This window comes from Arvicanthis niloticus, chromosome 7 (genome assembly GCF_011762505.2).
Source record: "Arvicanthis niloticus isolate mArvNil1 chromosome 7, mArvNil1.pat.X, whole genome shotgun sequence".
NCBI classification, from domain to species: domain Eukaryota; kingdom Metazoa; phylum Chordata; class Mammalia; order Rodentia; family Muridae; genus Arvicanthis; species Arvicanthis niloticus.
The window spans coordinates 39,495,285-39,522,910 of record NC_047664.1 but is presented as its reverse complement, the minus strand read 5'-3'; the positions used below and the strand labels follow the sequence as shown (position 1 = coordinate 39,522,910).

The following is a 27,626-nucleotide window of genomic DNA, read 5'->3' as shown; positions in this document are numbered from 1 at the left end:
CCAAACAATGCCCAAATAAAAATGGCGACCTGCAGAGACATTCCTCTTAAGAAATAGGTGGCCAGTGATCACATAGATGCCCTTCAGAATGGACCTATATGCTACATGGGTGTAAAAGAAACAGTTCCTGCTGACAGAACACATACATCTAGCTGTTTTTGGGGAAATACCCCAGGTCCTCCAAGCCACATGCCCAAAATGAAAAATATGTAGATATTCTGTGGATGCTTAACTCAAAACAAGAGAATGCTCATCAAAAGCTTTGTCACTTAGCACATGACAATTACAGGAGCACACCATCATGCCATTATGGGGAGCTTACTTTGATGACTTTGTTGAGGCACTCATCAGCCACCATTCTGACATCTGACTCTGCATCGTCACTGCACAGCAGAAACAGTTCCATAGCGATGCCCAAGAGTTTCTGAAATTCTGGAGAATTTCTAAGTGAAAAAAGAAAGAGAAAGGTTGTCATTGTCATGAGGGAGCTAGGAGAACTGATGACAAAATGCAGTGAGAGATCTAAATGAAATTTTAGAATGAGAAAAAAACATTTCATAAAAATGAAGGATATCTACATAAAGGTGGACTTCAGTGAGCAGCATAGTGGTACTGGTTGTGGTAACTGAAGTCCATGCTAGCGCACAAGTGGAAGACTGGAAGAGGAGAGCACAGAGGTGCCATGCTTCCCTTCCCATACCTTACCCTCTGAATCTCTACAATCTGCCTGTTCCTGAGCTATACTCTTTGTAGCAAGCCAGAAAATGTTAGTATTTTCTTGAGTTCTGCAAGCTACCTTAGCACACCACAAACTCCTCAACCTAGAGAGGAGGGTCACACAAATCCCAGACCTCCCACAAGCTGGTGACTGGTACATGTAGAGCAGCCCATGAGACAAAGCTGTATAACTTTGTGGGATGTGACATTAACCCCCCAAAAACAAAGTAAACACTGAATTAACCCACTAAAATGCATAGTTGGCCTCAGTTAGAAAATGGGGGACTAGATCTTCAGCATACAGACTGGGTTGGGGAGATACATATTCAGTCCATAACAACTAAATAAAGATGAACTTTTAATATAGGAGACATGAAATAAACATTGAGCCCAACCTGATTCCTTTCTTCTTTTCTTTTTGTTTAAGAAGTCATGCTTTTATAAACCCTGGCTAGTCTCTGAGTCATGAACCTCCTGCCTCTGCCTGAGTAGTAGCTCACTCAAATTTCTTTCTTCAAGTGTGTGTGTATGTGTGTGTGTTATGTATTTTCTTATTAGGATAATACTCCCCTCTTTAATGATTCACCCTACAGACTATTAAGCCTTTCATTTATATAAATTGCCAATATCTTCCCCAAGTTAAATTTACTCTCTGTTTTAATTATGGGGGATTTTGACATTTAAACTAAAGCCATGTGTCCTAGCTAGTTTTCTGTCCAAGGCGACATAAGCTAAACTCGTCTTTAAGGAAACCTCAATTGATAAAATGCCTCCATAAAATGGGACTTTAGGTAGAAGAGCCTGTAGGGCATTTTCTTAAATAATGATTGATGGGGAAGGGCCAGGCTCACTGTGGATGGGAACACCCCTGGGCTCACGGTCCTGGCTTCTATAAGAAAGCAGGCCGATCAAGCAATGAAGAACAAGCCAGTAAGCAGCACCCTCCACAGTCTGTATGAGACCCTGCCCTGATTTCCATCAGTGATGGACGTCTACATGCATGTGTAAGTGAAAGTTGCTTTTGGTCATGGTATTTCATCACAGCAATGGGAACTCTAAGAGATCAGGTCTATAATCTAAGCATTCAGGAGGTAGAAGCAAGAGGAGCAGGAATTCAAGGTCATCTTTTGCTATACAGTGAGTTTGAGGCCATCCTGGGCTAAATGAGGCCTTGCCTCAAACAAACAAACAAACAAAAAGTAGGAAGCTCAGTGGATAAGAGCACTTTCGAGTCTTACAGAGAGGACCTAGGTTTGTTTCCCAGCACTCACACAGCAATTTACGACCATCTTTAATTTCCGTTCTAGGGACTCCAGTGCCTTCTAAGGTCTCTGTGGGTGCCAGGCACATACAGGGAACAAATATATAAATGTGGACAAAACACTCATGGACATAAAATAAAAATAAATAAATCTTAAAAGAATATAAGTTAAATTACCAATATGCCATTCAATTATCATAACTAAAATTTTCATATATAAGATAACAAAAAGAAAACATTACCCATGAGAGAACCCAAATACCCTTTTAACACAGCTACAAATGTGGTAAAAACATCCTGATTTTAAATAGATTTTTCTTGATGCAGGGTTTTGCTATGTTGCCCAGGCTAATCCCAAATTCAAGATCCTCCTGTCTCTGCCTGCCAAATACTGGGATTACAAGCATGTACCATACTACACTTAGCCTAAATAAACTTTTAAGAGATAGCTAGGGGTACAAAGAACATACTAATGCATTAAATGTGAAAACATAGAATATATAGATATAAATATAGATAAATAGGTTAGATTTGAGGGGGTGAGGGGTTCAAGGCAGAGTTTCTCTGTGTAAGCTCTAGCCATCCTGGAATTCACTCTGCAGACCAGGCTGACCTCAAGAGTCACCTGCCTCTGCCTCCCAAGTGCTGGGATTAAAGGAATGCACTACCACCACCCAGCAACCAGTTTTTATTTCTTTTGTTATTGCTCTTTGTTTTCTGTTTTTTTGCGAAGGTTTCTTTGTGTGGGTCCTGGAACTAGCTCTGTAGTCCAGGCTAGCCCTGAACTAACAAAGATCTGCCTGCCTCTGCCTCCTGAATGCCAGGTTACAGGTATATCCACCACCATGCTACTCAGTATTACCAGAGAGATCTTTGAAACAAAGAAAGAAAAACAACAAAAACAAAACGAACCAAAAACAAAAAGAAGAGGCTGGAGAGATGACTCAGCACTGGCTACCCAGCAACCCGTCTATAATGGGGTCTGATGCCCTCTTCTGTCATGGAGGCATGCATGCAAGTAGAGTATACATAGACACTATAAATCTTTTTAACAAAAAAAAACCAATTACCTGAGAGACTGTGCCACAATGTTTTCACATATTGTTAGACAATGATTCACACGGTCCTTCTTGGTGGCTGAGAGTTCCTTCTTTCTACAAAAAAACAAAAGGAAAAGAAATGAGCATCAACTGAGGTAACTATTTCATTTGTTTCTATATTTCTTTCATTCCTAAGTATGTCTTGGCTACTACTATCGAATTATAAACTCCATGCTGGGAAAAAGGCAGCATGAGGAAGAGATGATGACAGATGAGGTCAACCAAGAGTTTTCTCACATGATACTCAGAAACATCAGAGATGTGAAAAAAGCAGCTTATTTTCCCTATCACAGAGAACGAGGGAAAGTGAAGTGCCTACAATAAGGCAGGAAGGAAAATAGGCAACACAGGCACTTATAAAATGGTAAAACTAAAGGTGAAGGAGATTGTGCAAATTTCCAGCACAGAAAAGACCCAGTGCCTGACTTATGCCAGTAAAGAATCTCTACGTACCAGGGTCAGTGAGTATGTCTCCATTTCTTTCCTAAAAGGGACTTTTCCTGACAAGTCACACAGCTGCTGATCACTAACCGAAATTTGCCTAGCAACAAGCACATAACTTGCTCCCATAGATGGATTGGGAATGCAAGTGATATACAGAATTCCTATTGTATCTGTGTGTCCAGCTATCTTCCTCCAATCAGAACAAACATGCCCAACACTCAAGTGTCAATTACAGAGATAAGACAATAAGAAGAGTGCAGAACAGCATGGCAGCATCTCAGGTTCCTATGTGATCTGCAGAAGCACAAGATCCCACACTTCCCATCTTCATAAGTTCACTGCAGCAACACTCTTCACCTGATAAAAGATAAACAAAATGCAATAGCCAAACAACGAAAACTTATCTAAGAAAAGGAAGTAACTACTACTAGGAAACAAATAGGAAAAAATCATAATGCACTACACTTGAAGAAAGAACTTAGTAAGACTCCAATAAGCAACACAGGGCCATTCTCTTTTTAGAACATTCTAAAACAAGCAAAAGTGTAAGAATTAAAATATGACCAGTAATGTCAGGGGTGAGAAGATGACAGCAGAGAAGCATAGGGAGCTTTGAGTAGTGACAAAACTAATCTAAACCCAGAGTATGGGAAAGGTAAGACAGCTTAAATGGTAAAAATCATTTGCCATACAAGCCTGAGGACCTGAATGTGATCCCTGGAGCCCACAATAGAGGAAAAAAAAAAAAAAAAACTAACTCTAATGTCCTCTGACCACCACATGTGTTCCTTTGCACATGGGACATGAATTCATAGATTTGACATGTGCATGCAAGCCTAATAATAATGATAATAATAATAATAAATTAAATTTATGAATCCTGATTATGGTAGTCACAGAGATTGCATTACTCAAATCTCAGAATTGTATACCAAAAAGAACATTTCCTCAAAACGTAAAGAAAATACTAAGAGAATAAAAGGCTTTCTTCTCTAAATCACTTGTAATAAGCCTCTGTTGCAACACTTTAGATTTTTACCTCCTTTTAAACAGCCATTAGGATGCTCAGAAAACACCAACCACCTTAAACATTTTAGGAAGCAAACTAAATCACCAACCCATTATTATCCTTTGATTTGCACAGGAAAAAACTGTCCCAGGTTTTAAATGAACTGAACTTACACATTTCTTAAGGTGTTCATGTTACACCAGTGCCAAGTAGTGACAAACAGAAGGCTGACTGAGGCTGGTGAGATGGCTCAGCAGTTTGGCACACCGATACTCTTCCAGAGGTCCTGAGTTCAATTCCCTTTAATTCCCAGCAACCACATGATGGCTCATGACCATCAAATAGGGCATCTGTTGCCCTCTTCTGGCATGCTAGGTGCATGCAGCAAAGCACTCATACATTCATTTAAAAAGTAAATAAAGAAATAAATGGAAACCAAAAAGAAGGCTGGTAACACTGAACTCAGTGACCTATTTACAGTTATTATGGAAACATTATCTGAGATTTTTCAGTGACCTCAGATCCAAAGCCTAAACATCCAAACTGACCAAGTCCCTTTGCTCTGGCCAATTTCCCCAATTCTAACTGATAAGACTCGGCTAACTCAGACAAATAGGTACTTCTGACAGGTCTACCATGACCAGTGGTATAAGGCTGCCCAAAGAAGCAGACCTGGGCTTCATCCACTTTCAGGAGGAAAGACTACCATGACTATTGGGAGGAAGTAGGGGTTGTCATAAAGTGATTCCCAACGTCCCTTCAGGCTTTGACATGTTATGAGGCATGTGTTGACAGAAGCAGCATGTCAACATGCCAACTATTCTGTAGTTACAAATTACTGTATGGGGTTGTATCACTTAGTAGAATCATGGAGAAAGTGATTACTAAAAAAAGAGTTTAAGGGGAAAAAAAAAATCAGCCCTGAAAAGATGACTTAGTAGTTAAAACATTTGCTGTACAAAGAGGCCAAATCCAGATTCCCCAGAACCCATTTAAATGCCAAGTGACAATGGCAGCAGTCACTTGTGATTCCAGCACTGAAAGGTGAAGACAGGCCTTGAGTCCTTGAGCTAACTGCTATCAATACAAAGCCTGAGTTTGACTAAGAGAGCCCGCCTCAAAGAACAAAGTAGAAAAAGATAAGGAAGATTCCTGATATCAACCTTAGGCTTCCATACTCTAAAACTCACCCATACATGCATGTATGCCTCCATATAAACACCACACACATACACACATTAAAAAAAGGTTTAAAAAACCAACAACTTCACACCAATTACATATCTAATGAACTAGCGAGGCCTATGGAGCATTTATCTTACTTCTTTGAAGTGATAAAAATGAGTTGGAAAAAGTTTTCTCTGGCATTCATTCTCACTCCCCTCCTTCATGAAAGGATAAAGGTAGCAACAAACATTATGATACTACCTCTTATGGCCTGCCACCTTGGACTGACTGAGTCAAGCTTATCAAACTATGACTTAAAGACAATACCAATCTTAACAATGAGATGGAAATTCCTAACTCTGTTTGAGGCACCAGGCACCTTGGGGAAGCTCTTACTAACGGTCCTTCTCCAGGTCCTGCGGCACTTCCCAGACAGTGCTCCTTAGATTATATCCAGAAGTGAGGGTGAAGAGACCACAGCTCATCTCCATTACTAGCACTCAGCACCCACACTGTACACCATTCTACAAGAGCTCATCAAATAAAGTAAATTCCCAATGTGGGAGAATCTATTAAAGAAATTGTGAGTGCTAGTCTCTTGGGTGAATCTTTGGAGACTTGGAAGATAAACAACAATGATCCTTAACTTTACACTTGTGTGTCTAAAACCAAGAAATCAAAGAAAGATAGAAATAATAAAGCTTTATCTAAAATGTTCTGAACTCAAATTCTTTGATCTGGTAAGAAAATTGCTTGAATAGATGGGGGGATGGAGAGGGAAAAAGCAAGGAAGGGGAGGTAGAAAACAGGCAGGAAGGAGAGGACCAATGAGACGACTAATCTTAACTGACATTATCTGAAATCAACTAAAACCCAAGCAGCTGGGCATATCTGTGAGGGACTTTCTTGATTGGATTACCCATCCTAAATCTAGGTCACACCTTCTGGTGGCAGCTCACATAAACAGACACAGAAGGAAGACTGTGCTGTTTGCCCTGTGCCCTCTATCTATTCATCTATCACAGTGGTTATGAACCATCCTAATGCTGAGACCCTTTAATAAAGTTCCTCAATTCATAATGAACCCCAACCATAACATTATTTTCATTGTACAGTATTTCATAACTGTAATTTTTGCTACTGTTATAAATCACAATGTAAACATCTGTGTTTTCCAATGGTCTTAGGTGACTTACATGAAAGGGCGGTTGAACCCCCAAATGGGTCATGACCCACATGTTAAGAACTGATTTATCCTGTTGCTGAGGGATTCCTTCACTGGTGTTAGAACCTAGTTTTTCAGAATTCCAACACAGACTAAGGACCCCACAGCTCTCTAGGAATTTTCCAGGACTCCAGCAACAGACTGGGACTGCTGAGACATTCAATCTGAACAACTGCTGGATTCTTGGCCTTTCTGTCAGAGGAAAGTCATTGTTAGTTTACAAGACAACATCTTGTAAACCAACAAGACTGCATCTTGTGAACCAACATTAAAAAAAAAAAAAAATCCCCTTTTAAAAATGTATATGTGTGGGAGATGGGGGATGGGCTAGGGGGTTTCCGAAGCAGAGACCTGAAAAAGTTAAAGCATTTGAAATGTAAATAAAGAAAATAACCAATAAAAAAAAAAAAAAACAGAAAAAAATAAGTAAAATGTAAGAGAGAGAGAGAAACTGATACAATTCTATTTCAATTTTAAAATAATAAAGTAAAAAGAAAAAAATTAAAAAATGTTTATGTGTGTATATGTATGTATATATACACATTTTATATACCATATATATAGTGGTAGTTTGAACTAGAATGGCCCCATAAGCTCATATGCTCAAATGTTTAGTTCTAGTTAATGGACCTGTTTGATTAAAAAAATAGGAAGTGTGGCCTTGTTGGAAGGTCTGTCAGCCTGTCTCTCTCTCTCTCTCTCTCTGTCTCTGTCTCTCTCTCTCTCTCTCTTTCTCTCTTTCTCTCTCTCTCTGGCTGCAAACTGCTAATAAGATGTGAGTTCTCGGCTACTTCTCAGCACTACAATCACACCATGATGACAATGGACTAATAAACCTATGAAACTGCAAGCAAGCCCCAACTAAATGCTTCTTTTTATAAGTTGCCTTGGCCATCACAAAAGAACAGTAACTAAGACATTTATACACATACATATGCATCTTTTCAGTTCTGTTCCTTTAGAGAACCCTGACAAATACAAACAAAGCAACTCTCCAAAGCTGTCCTCTAACTTCCACAGGCCACAGCAGGTATACAGACATACATACTCAAGCAAGCACACACATACAAACATACACACACAAAGACCACTTGTTCACAGATTCACATCACCAAGATGTCACTGTCAAAAACAGGAGAAGAAACTATCACAGTCAACCAAACAAAAGACAAAGCTGGAGTTTTTTTCTTTTTTACCTCACAAACTATTTCCCAACAAACTAAACCCTTTTCAGGGAAAAGTTGACCTTTTCTAACATCATAAAATTTTAATAGTATATAAAGTTCCCAATAGTTGCTAGTTTGACTTAAATTTAAACAACAGTTACTAAGTACTTGCTTTGTGTAAAAAGCAAGCCACCTACTTGCTATTACAATAATGATATCATTCCTCTTTTCTTACATCCGTCATGCATCTGTACTCTGGCTCCTGTATATTCTAAGAGCAGCACAACTCTTCTATCAGAATCCATGACGCCAGTTTTAAAACTCAGGCCAGAATATCCAAGACCTTATGTTGCAGGATATTTGATCACACTGTGAACCCCAAGACTGTGTTATTTACTGAAAAAAAACAAAACAAAACCAACTTGTTTCTAGTTGTGGTATGGCCAAGCCCTTAGTATACACCTAAACCCTTCTGGCTGGAATACAAACACACCCTTAGTATGCACCTTTAATCCCAATCAGTGAGGGTAAAAGTAGTTTGCAGAAGAAGTCTAATTGAATGGCAGACAAAGTGATGAATCAAAAAAGAAGGATCTGCCTAACTCTCACCAGAAGAGAAAGGAAAGGGAAGCTACTTGAGGGGGAGGAAAGAGGCAGTTTTACCTGGACAGTGATAGAGAGACAGGTTACAGGGAGAGGATAAGCTAGACACAGATGAAGAGAGAACGAACCAGAGAATGAGAAGGAGCCAGAAGATTAGAAAAGATTGCCAAAATTAGTATGAAGCCAAGCAGAGCCAATTCAGGAGAGGCCAAGAGAGAGAAGCTGGATTCAGTCAGTCAGCTAGGAGAGGAGTTTGAGCCAGAACAGCTAACTGAGTTGAGTCAACAAGCCAGGAAGAACAAGAAAGGGTGAGCTTATGGAGCAGTAAGTCTCAGAAGTTGAAAATATTCTAGGCATAAATTAGACTGTATGGAGATTAGCACCTTCAAGGACTAAGCCTAGGTTAATGGACAGAGGCAGTAAGCCTTGGAGACAATTACTCCAGGAGAATAAAGGATAGTTTTACAGCCTTATAACAAGTATCTCCTCTTAGCATACCAAATACCTTATTTAAAGTATTAGGGTCAGAAGGCACCCTCAGAACAGAGATTACACTAACCAGGAATATCAGAAAATGAAAATCCTTCTGGTACTCTGCAGGTCAGAAGCCAGGATCTCTATTACAGACTTCTTCAGTCAATTAGAACACAATCCCAATATTATAACTTGGCAGCATTCAAAAGACTGAAGCAGGAGACTCTGGAATTTGAGAAGAGCCTTGACTATACAGAGCAAGACCTTGTCTCAAGACAACAAATCAGTTTGACCTCAGGCTACCTCTCAACTTCATTCCTTACCAACTCTCCAACCTATAGGGAACTCTGGCCCTTTAACCCTTAGTTTAAAAGAGAAAGAGAATAGAAATGATAAAGCTGCAGTTGTTTGGCATACATCTTCCAGCTGAGTTCTGTAAAGCACCCACCCCTCTTCTCTCATTCCTGGCTGGCCTGGAACTCAGTCTAGCTCTCTCAAGAAGTCAAGGTCCTCCTGCCTCATCTCTGGCTCTTAGTGCTGGAACTGCAGCCCTCACCACCACACCTGGCCAGAGGTCCCAATCTGAAATAACTTTTTTTTCTCTGCCTCATTCTGTCCAATAAGAAAACCTGATATAAAATAAATAAACAAATAAATAAATCTGTAGCTATTTCATTCCTTATGGAATTAGATGGGATTTTTGTAGATCAGACTGATTTGTTTTTTATGAAAAATAAAATAGCTCAGGATAGCAACTGTATCAATAGGGTAAAAGCAACCTTGGCTCTTCAACCACTTGAGACTACATCTTCAAAACGAAAACAAGCTTCAGCCAGACTATTCTAAGTGTGAAATAAAGCAATCTACATAGGTTCACAATTGAGGGGGCATGTAAAATCCAGGCTCTAGAGCACACTGTAACAAATTTTTAACTTATCTAACTACTTCTAAAAATATAAATTCAGGTCCTCCTATCTCAATTCTTTTTTTTTTTTAAGATTTATTTTATTTATATGAGTACACTGTAGCTGTCTTTAGACACACCAGAAGAGGGCATCAGATCCCATTACACATGGTTGTGAGCCACCATGTGGTTGCTGGGAATTGAACTCAAGACCTTTGGAAGAACAGTTAGTGTTTGTAATCACTGAGGCATCTCTCCAGCCCCCATACGTAAATTCTTAACTTTAGAATTACACTAATTGTTCTTTTTAAAATGTGATTACAAGGGGTTGAGGGATGTCTCAATGATTATGAGTGCTTGCTGCTAATCCAAAGAACCCAAGTTCAGTTCCCAGGACCTATAGCAGGTGGCTCACAACCACCTCTACTCCAGAAACAGGAATCTAATGCCCTCTTTAGGGTACATGCACTCATGTGCATAGACTTACACACACACACACACACACACACACACACCCCTAATGAAAAATAAAAATCTTTTTTAACAATGTGATTCCACATTAAGAGAAGAGGGTAGACTGGACCACTCAAGGAATTAGAAAACATTTCTCCTCTTCCTCCATGCACACACACATGCACACACATATGCACACTCATTGCTGGGGGCAAGACTGAGGTCTAGAAACAGAGCCAACTGGAGCAGGAATGCATACCTTCTGGTTCTTCAACAGTTGCTCTCTGATTTTTGTCAAGTCCTATCCTTACATGAAAGTGTTGCTGCACACTCAGACCACTTTCAGAAAGGTTTGTGGTTTTGTTTTGTTTTGTTTCAAGACAGAAGGGAGTCCTGGCTGTCCTGGAACTCTGTAGACCAGGCTAGCCTCAAACTCACAGAGATCTGCCTGCCTCTGCCTCCCAAGTACTGGGATTAAAGGCATGTGCCACCACCACCTGACTAGAAAGATTCTTTTTTTAAATGTATATGAGTACACTTTACCTGTCTTCAGACACACCAGAAAAGGGCACCAGATCCCATTACAGATGGTTGTGAGCCACCATGTGGTTCCTGGGAATTGAACTCAGGACCTCTGGAAGAGCAGCCAGTGCCCTTAACCACTGAGCCATCTCTCCAGCACCAGAAAGATTTTTTTTTTTTTTTTTAAGGTTAAATCACCACCTGATTTGGAATTACAGGATATACTTTCTCAAGAAGTGGTAATACTGAAAAACTACACTTAACCACACACTCACACACACACACACACACACACACACACACACACTCATACTCATATATACAAAATCATGCAGCATCACTTAGACTATCAAAATTCATGGTCTTTTAAGCAACAAAGCCCTTTAGTCTTCCAATAGCAAAAAGACACAGTACGCTCAAGGCCAGCATGAGCTACAACACAAAACTCTGTCTTAAACAGATAAACAACCCCAGGAAAAAAAAATGAGAACTAATTATGCCAAAAGATCCTACCATGCCTGTGGTGGTGGCACACACCTTTAATCCCAGCACTTGGGAGGCAGAGGCAGGCAGATCTCTGTGAGTTCTAGGCCAGCCTGCTCTACAAAGCGAGTTCCAGGACAGCCAGGGCTACAAGAGAAACCCTGTCTCAAAAAGAGAGAGGGGGGAGGGAGGGAGGGAGGGAGGGAAGGAGGGGGAGGGGGAGAGGGGGAGAGGGGGAGAGGGGGAGAGGGGGAGAGGGGGAGAGGGGGAGAGGGGGAGAGGGGGAGAGGGGGAGAGGGGGAGAGGGGGAGAGGGGGAGAGGGAGAGACCCACTGCTATGACACATGCCACTGGCAGGGGAAAAGAAGTCCAGAGACCTGCCTGCCAACTGCAGAGAGGGGTTGGGGAGAACATTACTGCCATGTCACATGGGTAGCTGTAGACACCTAGAGGTCTGCTTGCCACCATGCCAAACAGCACAAGCAGAGGTCACCCAGAGGCACATCAGCATCATGGCCTACCTGCAGCAGGATTCTCTACAATGTGCAAGTATGTGGTCGACAGATGGAAGAGAAAGAGAAACAGAACAGTCTGAGCATTATGAAAAAAAAAAAAAGGAACTGAGACATGAGGGTGAAGGGGAATTGCCTGTTGTGAGTAGCCAGTCCTGCCACTTGTGGTGAAGCCATGGTGAAGTTCCAATTCATGCTGCCACTGAGGACCATGTCTGGGTCTGTGGCCATGCAGTGGCAGGGAATGGTGTTAATGTTCGTAGCTTATATCACCACTAGAAACCATGGGGATGTCCCTGGTCTGTGCAGCCACCTGGGACCATGTACCTGTGCATTACTACCTTTGGCACTCTGGAGAGCTGGCGTACCTCTCACTAGCAGCAGTACTCAGGAAAGTAGGCCCTGAACCTCACCTGGGCAGCACAGTAGACCTGGCCCTGGTGGCAGGGGCATAGGTTACCTAGCCTCGAGGGAGAGCTGGACTAGCCACTTGTCTGCAATGGGGTGGTGTGTGTTTGTTGGCGGGGGTGTGTGTGTGGGGGGGGGAGTGGTATCCTTCTCCCTCCTCACTACCTGCAGCAGTAGGGAGAGTTGACCCTGCTTCCTGCCGATGATAGTATTGGGTGGCCTAGCTGGAGCAGTGCTGGAGAACAGCCCTGGTGATGCAGATGCAGGAGAGCCGGCAGGCTGACCAGCACAACTACCACCCAGGCCCAGACCCAGGGCTTTGAGTTGGTCCACTCCAAAATCTACATCATCTATGAACCACTGGAGTACATAAAAGAGCCAGTCCTGCTTATCCAAAGCTGCAGGAACTTGATGACACAGAGCAACAACTGAATAAACCAGGAGTAGTCCTGGAGAAGATCCAATATTGATGGTGTTAGACCTTGAACCAAACCAATGATTCATTGCAATGACCATTTGCATGTGAAGAGATGCGGACAGAGGGGTAGACTGTGGGACACACTGTGACATGTTGCAGCTTCCACTACAAGATGTTTTCTAATTTTTTTTGTTTGTGTTTTTTATTTTCTTTTGAGGGAGAGGTTGCAAGGGCAGAGGGGGAACACGGGACAGGGAGATGAGTGGGGTTGGGGTGCATGATATGAAACTTACAAAGAATCAATAAAAAATATTTAAAAAAAGAAAGAACCTACTTAATGTGAATTCATTTAATAATATAAACTTAGTAACAATAACAGGGAGGAGATACACACAGAACCTGGAGCAAACTGCTGAGAAAAGAAGTATCAACATTACAAGAACAAGCAAGAAGTCTATTTTACACCACACACAAAAACAAGCCAACTTCAATGGGAAAGGCAAATCAATATGCCATTTATGTAAACAGGATCAGGAAATGTCTCATGATCTCACGTTAATGAAAAATTCATCAAAAAAGAAATAAAAGCACTTACCATAATGGAAAAATATGACAAAATGGACTTCACCAAAATGAGGAACTACTCATTAAAAAGCACCATTTTGTGAGGGAAAAGAGAGGCCAGGGTAGGAGGAGGTAACTCTTAGCAGCACTTGTCAAAGCTTAATAACCCAAACACACTAAGAAGATGAGAACACAGGCATATCTATACAAAACAGACAAACTGACTAAATGGGTAAATATTAAACCAACAACACTGAAGAAAAGGAGCTTTGACACAAGTGTGAGTTATGAATCAGTGGAGCTGTATGACTCTAGTCATGTGATATTCAAAACTGAATAGGCACTGTGGTGAAGTTCAGTGGTTAAATGTGTGCAAAATTTGCTCAGTGTCAAGTTTAATCTCTGTCATAACTCCTGTCTCCAAAACTTAAGAAACCTCAATAAAATTGTTGAAAGGTGTACACTCCCACAGCACTAAAGGAAGAGGACCCTGAAGCCCCCGTTGCTATTTTCTGACTGTCAGTGCTAACTAAACTTTACAGTTATACATGCATATTTGAATGTACTGTGTGTGTGCTGTGGCACTCACATGGAGATCAAAAGACAACTTGTGGAAACCAGACCTCTCTTTCTACCACTTGATTCTAAGAGAGCAAACTCAGAACGGTAGCAAGCACCTTCACTATCTTACTAGCTCACAAAGTTTTGTTTTGGTTTGGTTTTGGCTTTTTAACTACAGAATCTCACTCTGTAGCCCTAGCTGTCCTGTGACTTACCATGTAGACAAGGCTGGCCTCAAACTCACAGAAATCCTGAGTGCTGGGATTAAATATGTGGGCCACCATGCCTGGCCTACCCACAATTTTTTTTTTTTTTTTTTTTAATTAAAAGAGAGCAAGTTTCTAAAGCATGAAACTGGTAAAAAAAAAAAAAAAAATACTTAGCTTGAAAAACAAAAGTAGGAAGTATGAAAAGTGCTGTATGTTTAACCAAGTTCAGGATTATAACTCTATGTATTTTTATTAAAAGTACTTCCTGAGAACTTGCCATGAACCTGATACTCTGGATCTTGTGACTAAAAAACAAACAATTCTCATCCAGCTCCTTCCAGTACATGCAAAGAACTAACATATCAGTCATGCTAGCAAATGAGAAAGGCACAGGACCCACATCGCCTCCTCAGTCCTCACAATTATCCCTACTTTAAGTGTGAAAAACATCAGCTTAGAAAGGATCTGTCAGCAGAGAATAAAATCAAACGTAGGGCTAATAAAGGAAAAGCTGTATCTAGTGTGCAAACAAACACACACACCAAGGTTTTATTTAAACACACAAATGCTGGTTGACTAGAGAGCCAAGGTCTAGGATTTGCCCACGATATACTCTATATCATAGAAAAGGACTACTATACCAGAGCCTTTCCTGCTCATGAGTTAACTGAGTGCAACAGACAGTACTAGAATGTATAATTCAAAATGACCCTATTCATAAACATGCACAATTACAATGTGTCAAGTGAAAATTTAATATACTTAAAAGCAATGTTAAAAAAGAAGAGCTACAGAGGTGGCTGGAGGTGACAATAGAACACTGTATTTTTATAATCATAGAGTGTATATTCAAAATGATTATGTTTTATGTGCTGTAATTTTACCACAAGCAGAAAACAAAAAACAGCAACAAAATCACCAAAGATCTGACAGAAAAAAATGTTACATAAGTAAAATCATACAATGTGTAGGAATTGGGAATCGGCTTGCTCGATGGTTTATAATTGCCACTATTTACCTGAGCTGCTGCAGGTATCAGCAGCTGAATTCCTTCTTATTGTTAGGTAACTTAACTACCTGTTGAGGACTTCTAAACTGATTCCAGTTTGAGGCTATTATCCCTAGATCTGCTGATCTAGGTTTTATGTGATACAGGTTTTATGTGACTGTGAATTTTAGTTTCTCCTGAATTAATGCTCAGGAGAGCAACTATTGTTTTGTGTAGTAATTGTGCGTTATTTTACAGAATGTAAATGATATGTGAAAAAATTGAGAAAAACTCACTATTTTGAAAGCTAAATTAAAAGTATAAGTGTGTATTTTTTAAGGAGTTTCAACATAGGTATGTGCACAAGTGGACAATGTGTCCCCCCAAAAACATGTGTTATTAAATGAAAATCCTCAATGCTAAGCATGGGATGGCTCCTTACAAGTTATTAGTCACGGAGGTCCCAGAAGCACCTTCCCATATAAACAACACAAGATATTTCTATTGCTCTAGGCTGCCCGATGTAACTAGATAATAGTAAAACCCTATTGCTGAAGATACAACACACTTTGATTGCATATAAGACATAGAGAAAGCAAGATAGAACTGACCTGAAAACTTCCTCTTGGCTGGTTAGTTTTTATAATGCCAGAAGGTGTTTTGCAGGCCACTGAGGGAGAAAGACATCAATGGTCTTACTAAGCACTGGACCCTGAATATTATATATAATATAGACAAAGAAGGCAAAATGTGACCACTGGTGCAACAGTGATATAAAGGATACAAGAATAACCAACAGCTTTCTGACTGAACTTAAAGTGTGTACCACAAAAGGTATAGATCTAGTCAAAAGCCCATGACTCAGGGGAAGGAGGTTATAGGTCCTAAAAGGGGACCCTACTACTGCTGTTTTGCTAAGTAGACATGCTGTTAGACTACTTTCTAAATATTTATGTTGAGGAGCCAGATGTAGTGGTGCATGCTTTTAATTCCAGCACTTGGCCCAGCCAGGACTACAGAGTAAAAGTTCCAGGATGGCCAGGCTACAGAAAAACCCAGTCTCAAAAACCAACCAACCCAAATAAAACAAGAGTAAATATTTACATTTAAACCTATAGACTAACGCTACTGTCAACCTTGGCCAAAGAAACCTCTTTCTGCAGTGGACAGCAATTCAAAGAGCCATAGTATACTGAAACTAAGTGGCTGATGAACTGTCAGCCTCAATGTGACATCTAAGTCAATCCCTACACCCAAGGTTCAGGGAAGGGAAGGGGTAGAGACAATTTAATAGGCAGGTTTTAAAGAGTCCTATGAGATTCTGTCTTCCTGACATGACACAGCTGCTGTACTCATGAACTCACTACTGTTATGGTGACCACACAAGAACGGGGGTGGGGGGTGGAGGGGGTGGGAGTGAAGGGAGAAATACACCTTTAGTCCCTACACTGGGAGGCAGAAGCAATCAGATCTCTGTGTGTTTGAGGCCAACCTGGTCTACAGAGCTAGTAGTACCAGGACAGGCAGGGTGACACAGAGAAAGCCTGCTTCAGAGGAAGGAGAAAAAAAAAAAAAAAAAAAAAAAAAAAAACACCTTCACAGAGCAGTCAACATTCCATTCCAGCAGGCAGGCCTAACTGGATTCGGTGAGTCGTTTAAAAAAAGACATAAAGGTGGGAGGAGGCCATGTTGGGGTATATATGTGGGAAGGGGACAGTAGGGACCCTGCATGAGGTCAAGATACATTGTACATGCATGAAACTGTCAAAGAATAAATAAAACATTTTTAAAAAATCAAAGAATGTTTCAAGACTTGAAAATTATAAGAAATTCCAATTTTATGTACTCATTCTCTTATATATATTGTCTATGACTGCTTTCATGCTACAGTGGCAGAGCTGACTGGCTGTGATGGCATTATGGCCACAGAGCCTTAAGCGTTTACTATCTAGCCATGAAAGTTCGCCAATGTTGATTGACTAGAATAAGAGTGACATATAGACTCGTCTCAGATGGCTTCTTTGTAGAAACTGACAGGATGATCCTACAACTCATACAGAAACGCAAGGAACCCAAAATAACTAAAGCAGTACTGAAAAAGACAAGGTTGGGGGTATATTTCCTGATTTGAGATCACAATACAAACCAGACTGTACAGTACTGGCATAGAACAGATACACAGATCAATGACAAAAATGGAAGTAGAAACATTTACATACAGATAGGTAATAATTTTCAACAAAGATGTCAATACAATTCAATGAGAAAAAAACATTCTCTTTAACCAAAGTGCTAAATTCCACATGCAAAAGAAAAGAGTCAGATTTCTACCTTAAACACAAAATCAAAATGAGTCAGACTTACATACAACTCTAAAGTTTTTAGAAAAAGTGGGAGTAAATAAATCTTTGTGATTTTGGATTAAGCAATGGTTTCTTAAGTATCTAACACACTGTAGCTAAAGACAAAATTGGACTTCATCAAAACTTAAAATGTCTATGCTTTGAAGAACATAATTAAGCAAGTGAGTCAAGCCTGAATCCTAAGTTAAATCTTCAGCATTGATTGTAAAAACTGGGTGTGGTTATTCACGTCTGTAGCCTCTCTATGGTGAATAGGGACAGGCAGATTCCCAGTGTTTGCTGGTCAGCTTAGTAGGAATCGGTAGCTTTAGGTTCAGTCAGAGAAGTGGAGAGCAATAGAGGAAGATTCTAATATTCTCTTTTGGCCTCTGCATATCCCTACACATACATACACTACACACCATTCAGGAGTCGAGCTGCCCCTGTGATGGATGAGGCACACCTATGGTGTCAGTACTTGGGAATCTGTGTTGGGAAAATAAAAGCAAGTTTTGAAGCCAACTTAGACTACACAATATAACAGGCCAGCCAGAAGTACATAGCAAAGTTCTATCTCAAAAGAAAACAAAAAAAGAAATTGAAAAGACAATTCAAGCCGGGCAGTGGTGGTGCACGACTTTAATCCCAGCACTCTGGAGGCAGAGGCAGGCGGATCTCTGAGTTCCAGGCCAGCCTGGTCTACAGAGTGAGTTCCAGGACAGCCAGGGCTACACAGAGAAACCCTGTCTCAACAAAATAAAACAAACAAACAACAACAAAGGCAAGGCAATCCACAGAAAGGCTTTTTAACTTATATGGGAATAGTACCCAGAACACATAGCAAAAATTTTAAAAAATGTGCAAGAATGAAGACTTGAAGTCTGTGTTCCTGATCTAATTGTTGAACTTCCTACACTTACTTATTTTGCCTTAGAATAAACCCTCACCTTTGCCTGTTTTCTGTAGCTTCTGTTGCCAGGTTTTCTATTTGGAGCTAAATGCAATAACTGATAACACCAATGAACCTCCCTCTACCCTTTGCTCCAGCCCCACTACAACTCTTACCCTCACTCATTTCACCCAGCAGAAAATGGCATCACTAATCCCCACATAGAAAAGCCTTTGACAAGTTCCCCTCGAAGGAATACTCCTCTTCCATACAGCCTCCTGATAAATTTCTGACTCTTCAAATGTTTACTCAAAAAAAGCCTTCAACTAAGCAGATATTACTTAAATACCCTGTCTAAAACCCTGACATTTCCAGATTCCCTTTCCTACTCTACCATACCTCTTACTATGAACAAACTATCTTGCTTCTTGTCTATGTCTTTCCCAAGAATTTTAGCTTCATGAGGCATGTTGTTCCCTGCTAAAACCTGCAACTAGAATAATGCTGGGTACACAGGAGATGATCAGCAAATATTGATAAATGAATGACTACAATCAGGAAGACTAATGAGGACTATTAAAGGTGAATGCCAACTGCTTAAGGCCTATCAAACCCACCGCAGCCAGCTGAGCAGAGAACAAGTTCTCAGCTATTTCAACAGAAGCCCACGCATGGCTGTGACACTGGTTCTATGGAACACAATGAGAGTCACAAAAATAGAACAGATTCATTCTATAACTGTTTTGGCTGGTCTCACTTTGAAAAAAAAAAAAGGACTTTTAACTGAAGCAAGTGGACAAAATGCCAAAATCAAAGCTTCCAAGCAGTGAGTTTGTTACTTATTATTAATGAACACTTGGTTTTTCAACAGCAAAGTACATAGAAATATGAGATATACACTAATGGAGCTGACTTTGGAAAATGCCACAGTTAGTGATGTTACAGTACAGTAACAAGTTCTTTGGTTTTATTTTTTAAAAGCTTTTATACGCTTTGGTTCCAAAATACTTTTGTTTCTAAATAATGTAAAAATCTGTCCTAACATATGCCCAAATTTTATCTGGAAGGACAAATGAAGTATATCAGAGCTTGCTGCTGAGTACAGTGTTAGGAAAACAAGGATGGAGATGGTTTCATTATTTAACCTTTTTTCTCTTTGGGACTGTACCATGTTAATGAATTACACAAAACAAACTAATTTGTGTTTGAAGCAGGCACAGAAAAAAATCTCTCCCTCTTTCTCTCTCTCTCTCTCTCTCTCTCTCTCTCTCTCTCTGTCACACACACACACACACACACACACACAGAGGCTTACAGAAGATATGGGGAATGTGTAAGCTTCCACAATTCCTACCACCCAGAGAGGCAGTCATGGTAATAACCTAAATAACCAGAAAGTACTTGAACAACCAAGCATGATGCTACATGCCTTTAATCCCAGCACAGAGGACGCAGAGGCAGGAGGATGGATCTCTGTAAGTTCCAGGTCATCAAGAGTTACATGGTAAGACTGTCTCAAAAGCAATTACTTATCTAGAGATATATTTTCTATTCACACTTTTCACCTTATAGAAGAAAAAGTTATTCCTATACTTTGTTCTATCAAATAAGCCGACATTTCTCCTCAAATCTTTATTTTTTAAAAATAAACTCTCAGAACAGGGAAGGGATGCTATCAGAAACACAAAAACAAAAAAAAAATTACTAAAAATGGGCTGAGAATATAGTTCAATGGTATCACCAGAACACTTATTTTCTAAATGAGTTTTAATGATGACATTCTTTAGTGGGTTATTTCCTGAAATAACCTTATTAATTGCACAAATCCAATTAGAAATAAAATGCCCAGAGTTGAGAGAAAGGCCTGAGCTGCAAGAGAGCATAGGACTGAACACTCAGCATGGACTTCCAGGAAATGTTTTGAGCATCTCTTTTCTCTTAGAGAATTGTGACTTATGGTCTCTCTTCTGTTTCAATATTCTCTCCAGTCACAAGCATCGAGCTTCCAAATATCTATAAGACGTCAGCAAAGAACTAAATAGGAACTTTTACTGGCACAGGAGACATCTACAGAGTCTTAGTACCCCATGTTCTAAACCAAGCCTGACTGCAACACTAGTAAAATTCATTCCCCAGTGTAAACTGCACACCTCCAATGTATCCGTTTTATATACAACAGAAAATAGATAGGCAATAAGTATCAGTCAACTCTTTCATCTATATGCACACACATATATTTATTTATTAATAATCACACCTAAGCAACTCACCATGTACTTGACCAATACAACTCATCCAAGTGCCTGCAGACATATAGAAGCACACCTCTCCGGCGATGTTTAAAACCTTGTTAACTGCGCTACACCACTAACTAAATGAAACGCCAGTAGAGTAAGTCACAGGCTGCTTCAAGTGTCACTTGGAAAAAGACTATCCCATTGGATGCGTTCACACTCCCCCGCCCTCAGCACTCCCGCCGAGACCTCCTAAAAGCATTATGTCATCCACTATCCGCACATCTCTCAGGCTGTCCTGCACTCCCAGCTCCCAGGCCTGATGAGGAGGTAACACAAGCGACCTCTGCCTCTCCAAGTTCTCTTGACAAGAGTCAAGTGCGCCACCGCCCCAGTTTCTCTCGAAGAGAGAAACAAGTTCGTTCCCTAACTTCGCAAACTGAGAACCGTGAAGGCACTGGAGCCGTGACGCCCCTCAGCCAGTCCCTCGCTGGCCTGACCAGGTTCTGTCTCCTCTGAGGAAGGCCAAAGACCCCGCAAGGCAAGGGCCCGGGCCGGGAAGGCCTGGCCTCAGGAAGGTACCGCGACCCTCTGGACAGTGGCCCGCGTTGCCCATGCCAGAACGCAGGCCAGGGGCGCGGGCCCCGGGCGGGAGCTGCGGCGCCCGGACTCACGGTCGGTGCAGCGGCTCCTCGGCCGGACCTGGCAACGGCGGTGGCGGCGGCGGCTGCCCCTGAGGTGGCGGCTGAGGGGGCTGAGGCGGCGGCGGCGGCGGTGGCGGCGGCGCCTGCGGCGACGGCTGCTGCTGCTGCTGCTGCTGCTGCTGGAACGACTTGAGCGACTCGAAAGCCTTCATCAGCTTTTCCAGGGTTGCCATGTCGGCCTCCTGCCCGACCGGACAGACCCTGAAGGCTTGGAGCCTACTCACACTACGCGGCGCCACTTAGCAGCAAGGCAATGAATGGGGCTCTACGCGGCAGGCAGAAACGGAACCAAGGCGCCCAGCCATCTTGGGCCCGTCCCGGCAACCCTCGCGGCGAGTGCGTCCCGTGACGTCATGCCGGCGGAGGCGCGGCCACGCCAGACCCGCAGAATTGACAGGCGGACGTGTCGTCGTCTTTCCCAATGTCTGGACATAAGCACGTCCTGCCTCTGCTAGTTAAGACTCTCCGGCCCGCCTATGTGGCCCCGCCCCTTCCCGGTACTCTTCTTCTGAGTGAAGAGGGCGGAGCAAGAGGATAAGGCTGCTAGACCGGGGGATTGGGGCGGGGGGGGGGGGGGGGGGGGGCGGCTCCGGACCTGAACCGAGAGTGGGCATTAGGGCCGCGACCCAGCACCAGGGATAGAAAAGAGGTGAGAAGAGGAGATAGACAGAGGAGTTGGGGGGACCCGCAAGGAAGAAAAGGTCGGAAAAGGGAAGGACCGCAAAGAAGTTTCCCTGCATAAAGCCACCCTACACCTGGAATCACCCGGAAGGCGGTTGTGGAGCTCGGAACCAGAGAAGGTCTCTCTTCCACAAGCCAGGCGGTGGCGGCCTGAGCTTCAGTCCTGAGCGCAGGGTGCGGGGGAGCTCCCTGCAATGAGAAGGGAACCAGAGTGACCCGTATTCAGGACCAAAGAACCCTTATGATCCGTGGAACCCGAGGCACCAGAAGGGTCTGCAGTAGAAAGCTGAGAAAGGGTTTCAGGCAGGCAGCAGTAGTTGCTGCCCAAAGAAAGGCAACTTACTGCAACTTTGGCCAGACACTCTACAGTGAAACCCAGTGAAACTGGAACTGTTGTGGCCATCAGCCAGGACCTACAAGGGTCTCATTGCCACCAGGGCTGAGGTTCTTGTCTTTAGAGCCTCCATCTCCCAAAGGTGAGCAATTAAAGCAGGAAGCTGAGAATGGTCTGGATACACCCAGGCCGCCCCTGCAGTCTGCCCAGCAAAAAGTGTTGGCTTCAGCCGGGCATAGTGATACATGCCTTTAATCACAGCACCTGTAGAATGTTTTGAGTAGCATGCACAAAGCCCTGGGTTCAATCCCTGCGCTTTATAAACCAGGAGTGGTAATCATGCCTGTAATCCCAGCACTCGGCAGGTAGGAAGGAGAATCAGGAGTTCTAGGTTTTCCTTTGTTTCACAGTGAATTCAAGTCAGCATGGGCTATATCAGAACTTGTCTCAAAAGAAGAAAAAAAAAAAGCCAAGCTTTTTTTTTTTTTAAATCAGCAGTCAGGAGGCTCTATTGAGTTCTAGGATAGCCTGTTCTACAAAGTAAGTTCCAGGACAGCCAGAACTACACAGAAACCTTGTCTCAAAAGAACAAACAAAAAAGTCCCGGCTTCAGAGAGAGCTGTCTGGAGGTGGTCCATGCAGTGAGAAACCCAGTGAAGTTTCAGGCTACCCATAAAACTCAAATGCCCTCTTCCAATGCCATAAGGGGCTCCATTTTCTCAAAATGGTCAAGTATACAAAAACCAACACTGTTTGTATAGAGGTATAAGCCCACCCCTGTTAAACTGAGAAGGACATCAGAGAAACAGTCTTTTGGTTCTATGCCCCTCTTGTTACTAATGCCACTATTGGATGCACAGAGCCAGTGCCAGCGCTCACATGAGGCAGTCTCTAACAGCTGGCTGGGGCTGGTAGTTGCTAGTAGGCAGACTTGGAGGAAGGCCCAGTGAGCCCTGACTGTTAGCATTCTCTAGGTTAAGACATCCCTGTTCCCAAGTATGGGCAGTTACTGACTTCTAACCAATATAAGGCAAAGATAATGGAATGTCACACTGTTGTTAGGTTACAAATGTAACTTCAGTCTTGTTAACCACCAACTTCTCAGCTTATATACATTGATGAAAAACAGTTGGCAAAACTTAAAGAACAACCCATGGCCAACAGTCAAGACAGACATTGGTGGTCCATCAGCCCACATATAAAGTAAACCCTGCAAATACCACTAAAACTCTAAGGTCATTCTTTTGAAGCCAAGCTCTCAGATAAGGCACTGGTACCCAATTTCCCACTGTGAGAAGTGGTAACAGAGGGCCTTTATGAGCTGGGCCTAGATTCTGCATTCTGGGCACAGAAACTGGATAGTTATAAATATGTTTTGCTAGGCAACTATACTCTGGTGATTTGTTTGGCAACAATAGGTATATTGTTTGGCTTGCACTGCTAAATCAGGGTACCACTGCCTGGGAGCTATCAATAGTCGTTTATATTCTCAAAGTCCTTCAAACTAAAACTCCAAAATCAAGGTGTTAGCAGAGCATCTTCCACTTGAGGCCTCACATCATTATCCCTCCGTGTCTGTGTCCTAATTTTTATGAAAACATAGATAACTGAATTAAGAGCTAGCAATCTCACTTCTGAGCAATACTTCCAGGACTTAATGGTACATGCTTGTAATCCTAGCAGTAGGGAGGCTGAGACAGGAAGATTTAAAATTCAAGAACAGCTTTAGCCACCTAGTGAGTTCCAAGCCAAACTGGCTACACAGAGGACCCATCAGAAAGGGAAAGAAAGAAGGCCATCATCTGCTCTCCAAACATAGACCATTCTGATATTCTAAGGAGTTAGTGTTTCAGTATATAAATTCTAGGTGATAACAGATACAGTTCCAGCCATAATACCAAATTGCATTCTAGCAGTTACTCTGACCTGACCTTATTCAGAAGTACCACCTGGCTTTGGGGTTTTTTTGTTTGTTTTGTTTTGTTTTAAAATCCGGGCAACTTGCCATTTAGCTAAGATACAACTAACTATAATTACCTAAATAACTGCTGGCCAGTAAGATATAAGCAGAAGTAGTATTGCTTCTGGGAAGTGTTCTGCTAAGGAAAGGGTGCATCCACTTCTTCCTAGTGCTTATAATGAGAACATGTTGCTTGGCAGTACAACAGTCATTTTAGGTCAGTGTAAAACTCACATCCTGGGATGATGGAGCTGGAAGGAGCTGGAGCTATCATTCTAGCTGCCTGCCCACTTCTGGATTTCTTTCTCTTGTGACAGAGCAAAACATTTCCATTTGTCTAAGACCTAGTTATATTATTAGATGCTTCTACACTAAATTTTAACCAGTTCTGGGGAATCTATGTGTCACTGAGACCACCATATGGCAATATAAATCTAGCATTTCCAGAAAGAAAGTCATCTGCCTAGAACTTCATATAAGCCTGACAGAGTATCTGATGAGAAAGCCTTGTAAAAAGGGCTGTCAAGCTAGATGTAAGGTCAACAATATTAATGCTACCCCTTGAGAGATAGAGGTAGGCAGATCTCTGTGAGTTCAGGGCCAGCTAGACTGTATAGAAAGACCATGTCTCAAAATTTAACTGGGACTGGACTCAGCCACTAAATGGCTGGGACTCAGCCACTAAGAACACTGATTGCTCTTCCAGAGGATCCAAGTTCAAATCCCAGCACCTACATGGCAGCTCACAACTGTAACTCCAGAATCTAATACTCTAAAATCTTACACATACATGCAGGCAAAACACCAATGCACAAAAAATAAAAATAAATAAATTTTAAACATAACATACATAAGAAAACATATTTTAAGAGTAACATTTTAAGAGTAAGATAATGTGTACCCAAAATATAGATCCATTTCTTCAAACAATGATCATTCCTTTTCAGAAAGACAGTTTTGTAAAACTCACAGAAAAGTTTGGCATACTTCAAAAAATAATCATTTAGAATTTAACACAGTGGAGAAATTGGCCTAGTGTCTCCAAAGTCTTAAAAACAGGCCCAATGCCCAACAACAGACAGAGATCCAAGAACTGATCCTATAGGGGACAACCAGGAATGTGTGACAAATGATCATTTACTATATCAACACTGAGCAGACAGATTACTTAAATGAATCATGAGGCAGGCACAGAGTATAGAGCCAGGTTGTGGCTAGAGCCTCCTTTTGTCCTCTTGGGTGCTGTCAGCCTACTCCTTTGTTTTTTGGACACCTGATAAAATAGTCTCTATTACTGCAATGAAAATGTTATCAAATCTCCCTTCCTTTAGTTCTTTGATCAGTTTCCACTTTAAATCTTTAATATTATTTGCCTATGTAAGAGCTCTAATAATATGCGGGGCAAATCGACTTTTTTATAACTGTGATAAATTATCTAAGAAAACACCTTCAGAGAAGAAGAATCCTCCTCAATTTCAGTAGTTTCAGTCCATGGTCACTTGGCTCTACTGCTTTTGAGCCTGTGTCTGGTAACATAGAAAATCACATTCAGGAATGTGATTGGACAGATGACTTACATCCTGGTGGAAAGAGGGACCTGAGACAAGGTATAACCTCCAAAGACATACGCTCAGTGACCTATTTCCTTCAACCATCTCCATGTTCTCAAAGCTATGAACTCATCAATGGGTTAATCTATTAAGGTAGCATGGCAACCTTATGATCCAATTAGGTACAAAGCCTTCATAACATGAGCCTTTCAATGGAATACTTCATATGTAAATCACAACATTCTGTCTCTGGCCCCCAAAATCTTAGGTCCCTCTCATAACACAAAATGCGTTTAGTTTATCTCTAGAGGTCTTCAAAGTCAAATTTTTTTTCAAAGTTTGGACACTGCTCAAAAGTCCAAGTTTAAAGTCTCTTCTGATATTCAAGCAAATTCTTAGCTGTGAGCCCCTGTAAACCAAAAAGAAAGTTATATACTTCCAATATACAGTGGTAGTAAGCCAGGGTCCATGTACTAGGGTTCTAGAAGAACAGAACTGTTATATATATATACACATATATATAATATATATGTATATAATATATACATGTATATAATATATGTATATATATAGTAAATATATGTATAATATATATATATATATATATATATATATATATATATATATATTAAAGGGGATTAAGTTGGCTCATACCAGACAGTCTGGACAGTCCAACCACACCTTTTTGCATGATGAAGAGGCTAAGATCCTGGTAGCTGTTCAGTCTACCAGCTTAGATTCTTCAGCAGTATCAATCTGGAGCTGAAAACCAAGAAGATTCCTAGAGAGCTGCCACTCTTCAGTTCAACTGGAGGGACCAAAACAAAAACAAACCCTGTGTGCTGATGTCAGTGAAGGATAGCAGCAATGGCACCAACAGAATAGATGCACTCACCAGCAAGGAGCTAAGACAGGCAAGTGAGCAATTTTTCCCTCAGATACTCTTATACATTGGCTGCCATCAAAAGGTAAGGTCTACAATGAGAGAAGATCTACCCCCTCAGAGTGAATTCAGGATATAACTTCACCAATCCAGAGGTGTCACTTAGGTGATTTCAGATACAATAAAATTGACAACCAAGATTAACCACTAAGTACACATTGTTACTCCAGAATAGGAAAATATCAAGGAGAAAGTGGACCCAAACTTGGCAAGACACCCATTACTCTGATTGGTCCTATGTCTAGCATATGGGGCACATGCTGGTATGAGGTGAACTCCAAAGAGCCTGTGACTATGCAACCTTGCCTACCACAGCCTACCTTGCAACATCCTTGGACTGGTTCTGCTTGCTGCCAGTGGCTTTCTTTGGCAGACATTGCATATTCCTGTGGTCTCCGGTGTAGCTTCAGCTTCACTCACAGCATCATATGTCACTTTCTCAGGGACAGCTTAAAGAAGCTCCAATCCTGCAAGCAACTGCCAGACCTCCCATGATTTTCTGCTGTCCATAGGGTTTAGTACAAGAGTGAAAATAAAGGCCTGTGTGCAAGTATTGCAAGAACATACACACATGGATGTGCCATACACATAGCAATTTGCTATATAATATGTAATGTCATTGACTATATAAACATCTGGAAGTTATATGTTCTTGTTCCTACCTAGATTTTCATAATGATATGAAGGACAAGGTAAGAACTGAGAATTCTTTAGCCCCTGATCTGTGAGATACTCTCTCCTAATGCAAGGGGAAGGTAAGACTGGACTACAGATCACTGGTGCTAAGAGTGGAGTTGTTAC

General features: G+C 41.5%; 1 protein-coding gene across 1 annotated transcript in view; it reads right to left on the bottom strand.

Annotated features, from left to right (window-relative positions):
- The window catches only part of Htt (huntingtin), a 144,171-nt gene extending 122,468 nt beyond the window's left edge, over positions 1-21,703 (bottom strand). The window contains exons 1-3 of the mRNA XM_034508291.2: positions 21,328-21,703; positions 3,049-3,132; positions 323-443 (exon numbers count right to left, since the gene is read on the bottom strand). Of these exons, the coding sequence (XP_034364182.1) occupies positions 323-443; positions 3,049-3,132; positions 21,328-21,530 (408 nt within the window). The 5' untranslated portion in view covers positions 21,531-21,703. The remainder of the gene's footprint in view (positions 1-322; positions 444-3,048; positions 3,133-21,327) is intronic.
- Between the last annotated feature and the right edge of the window lie 5,923 nt (positions 21,704-27,626).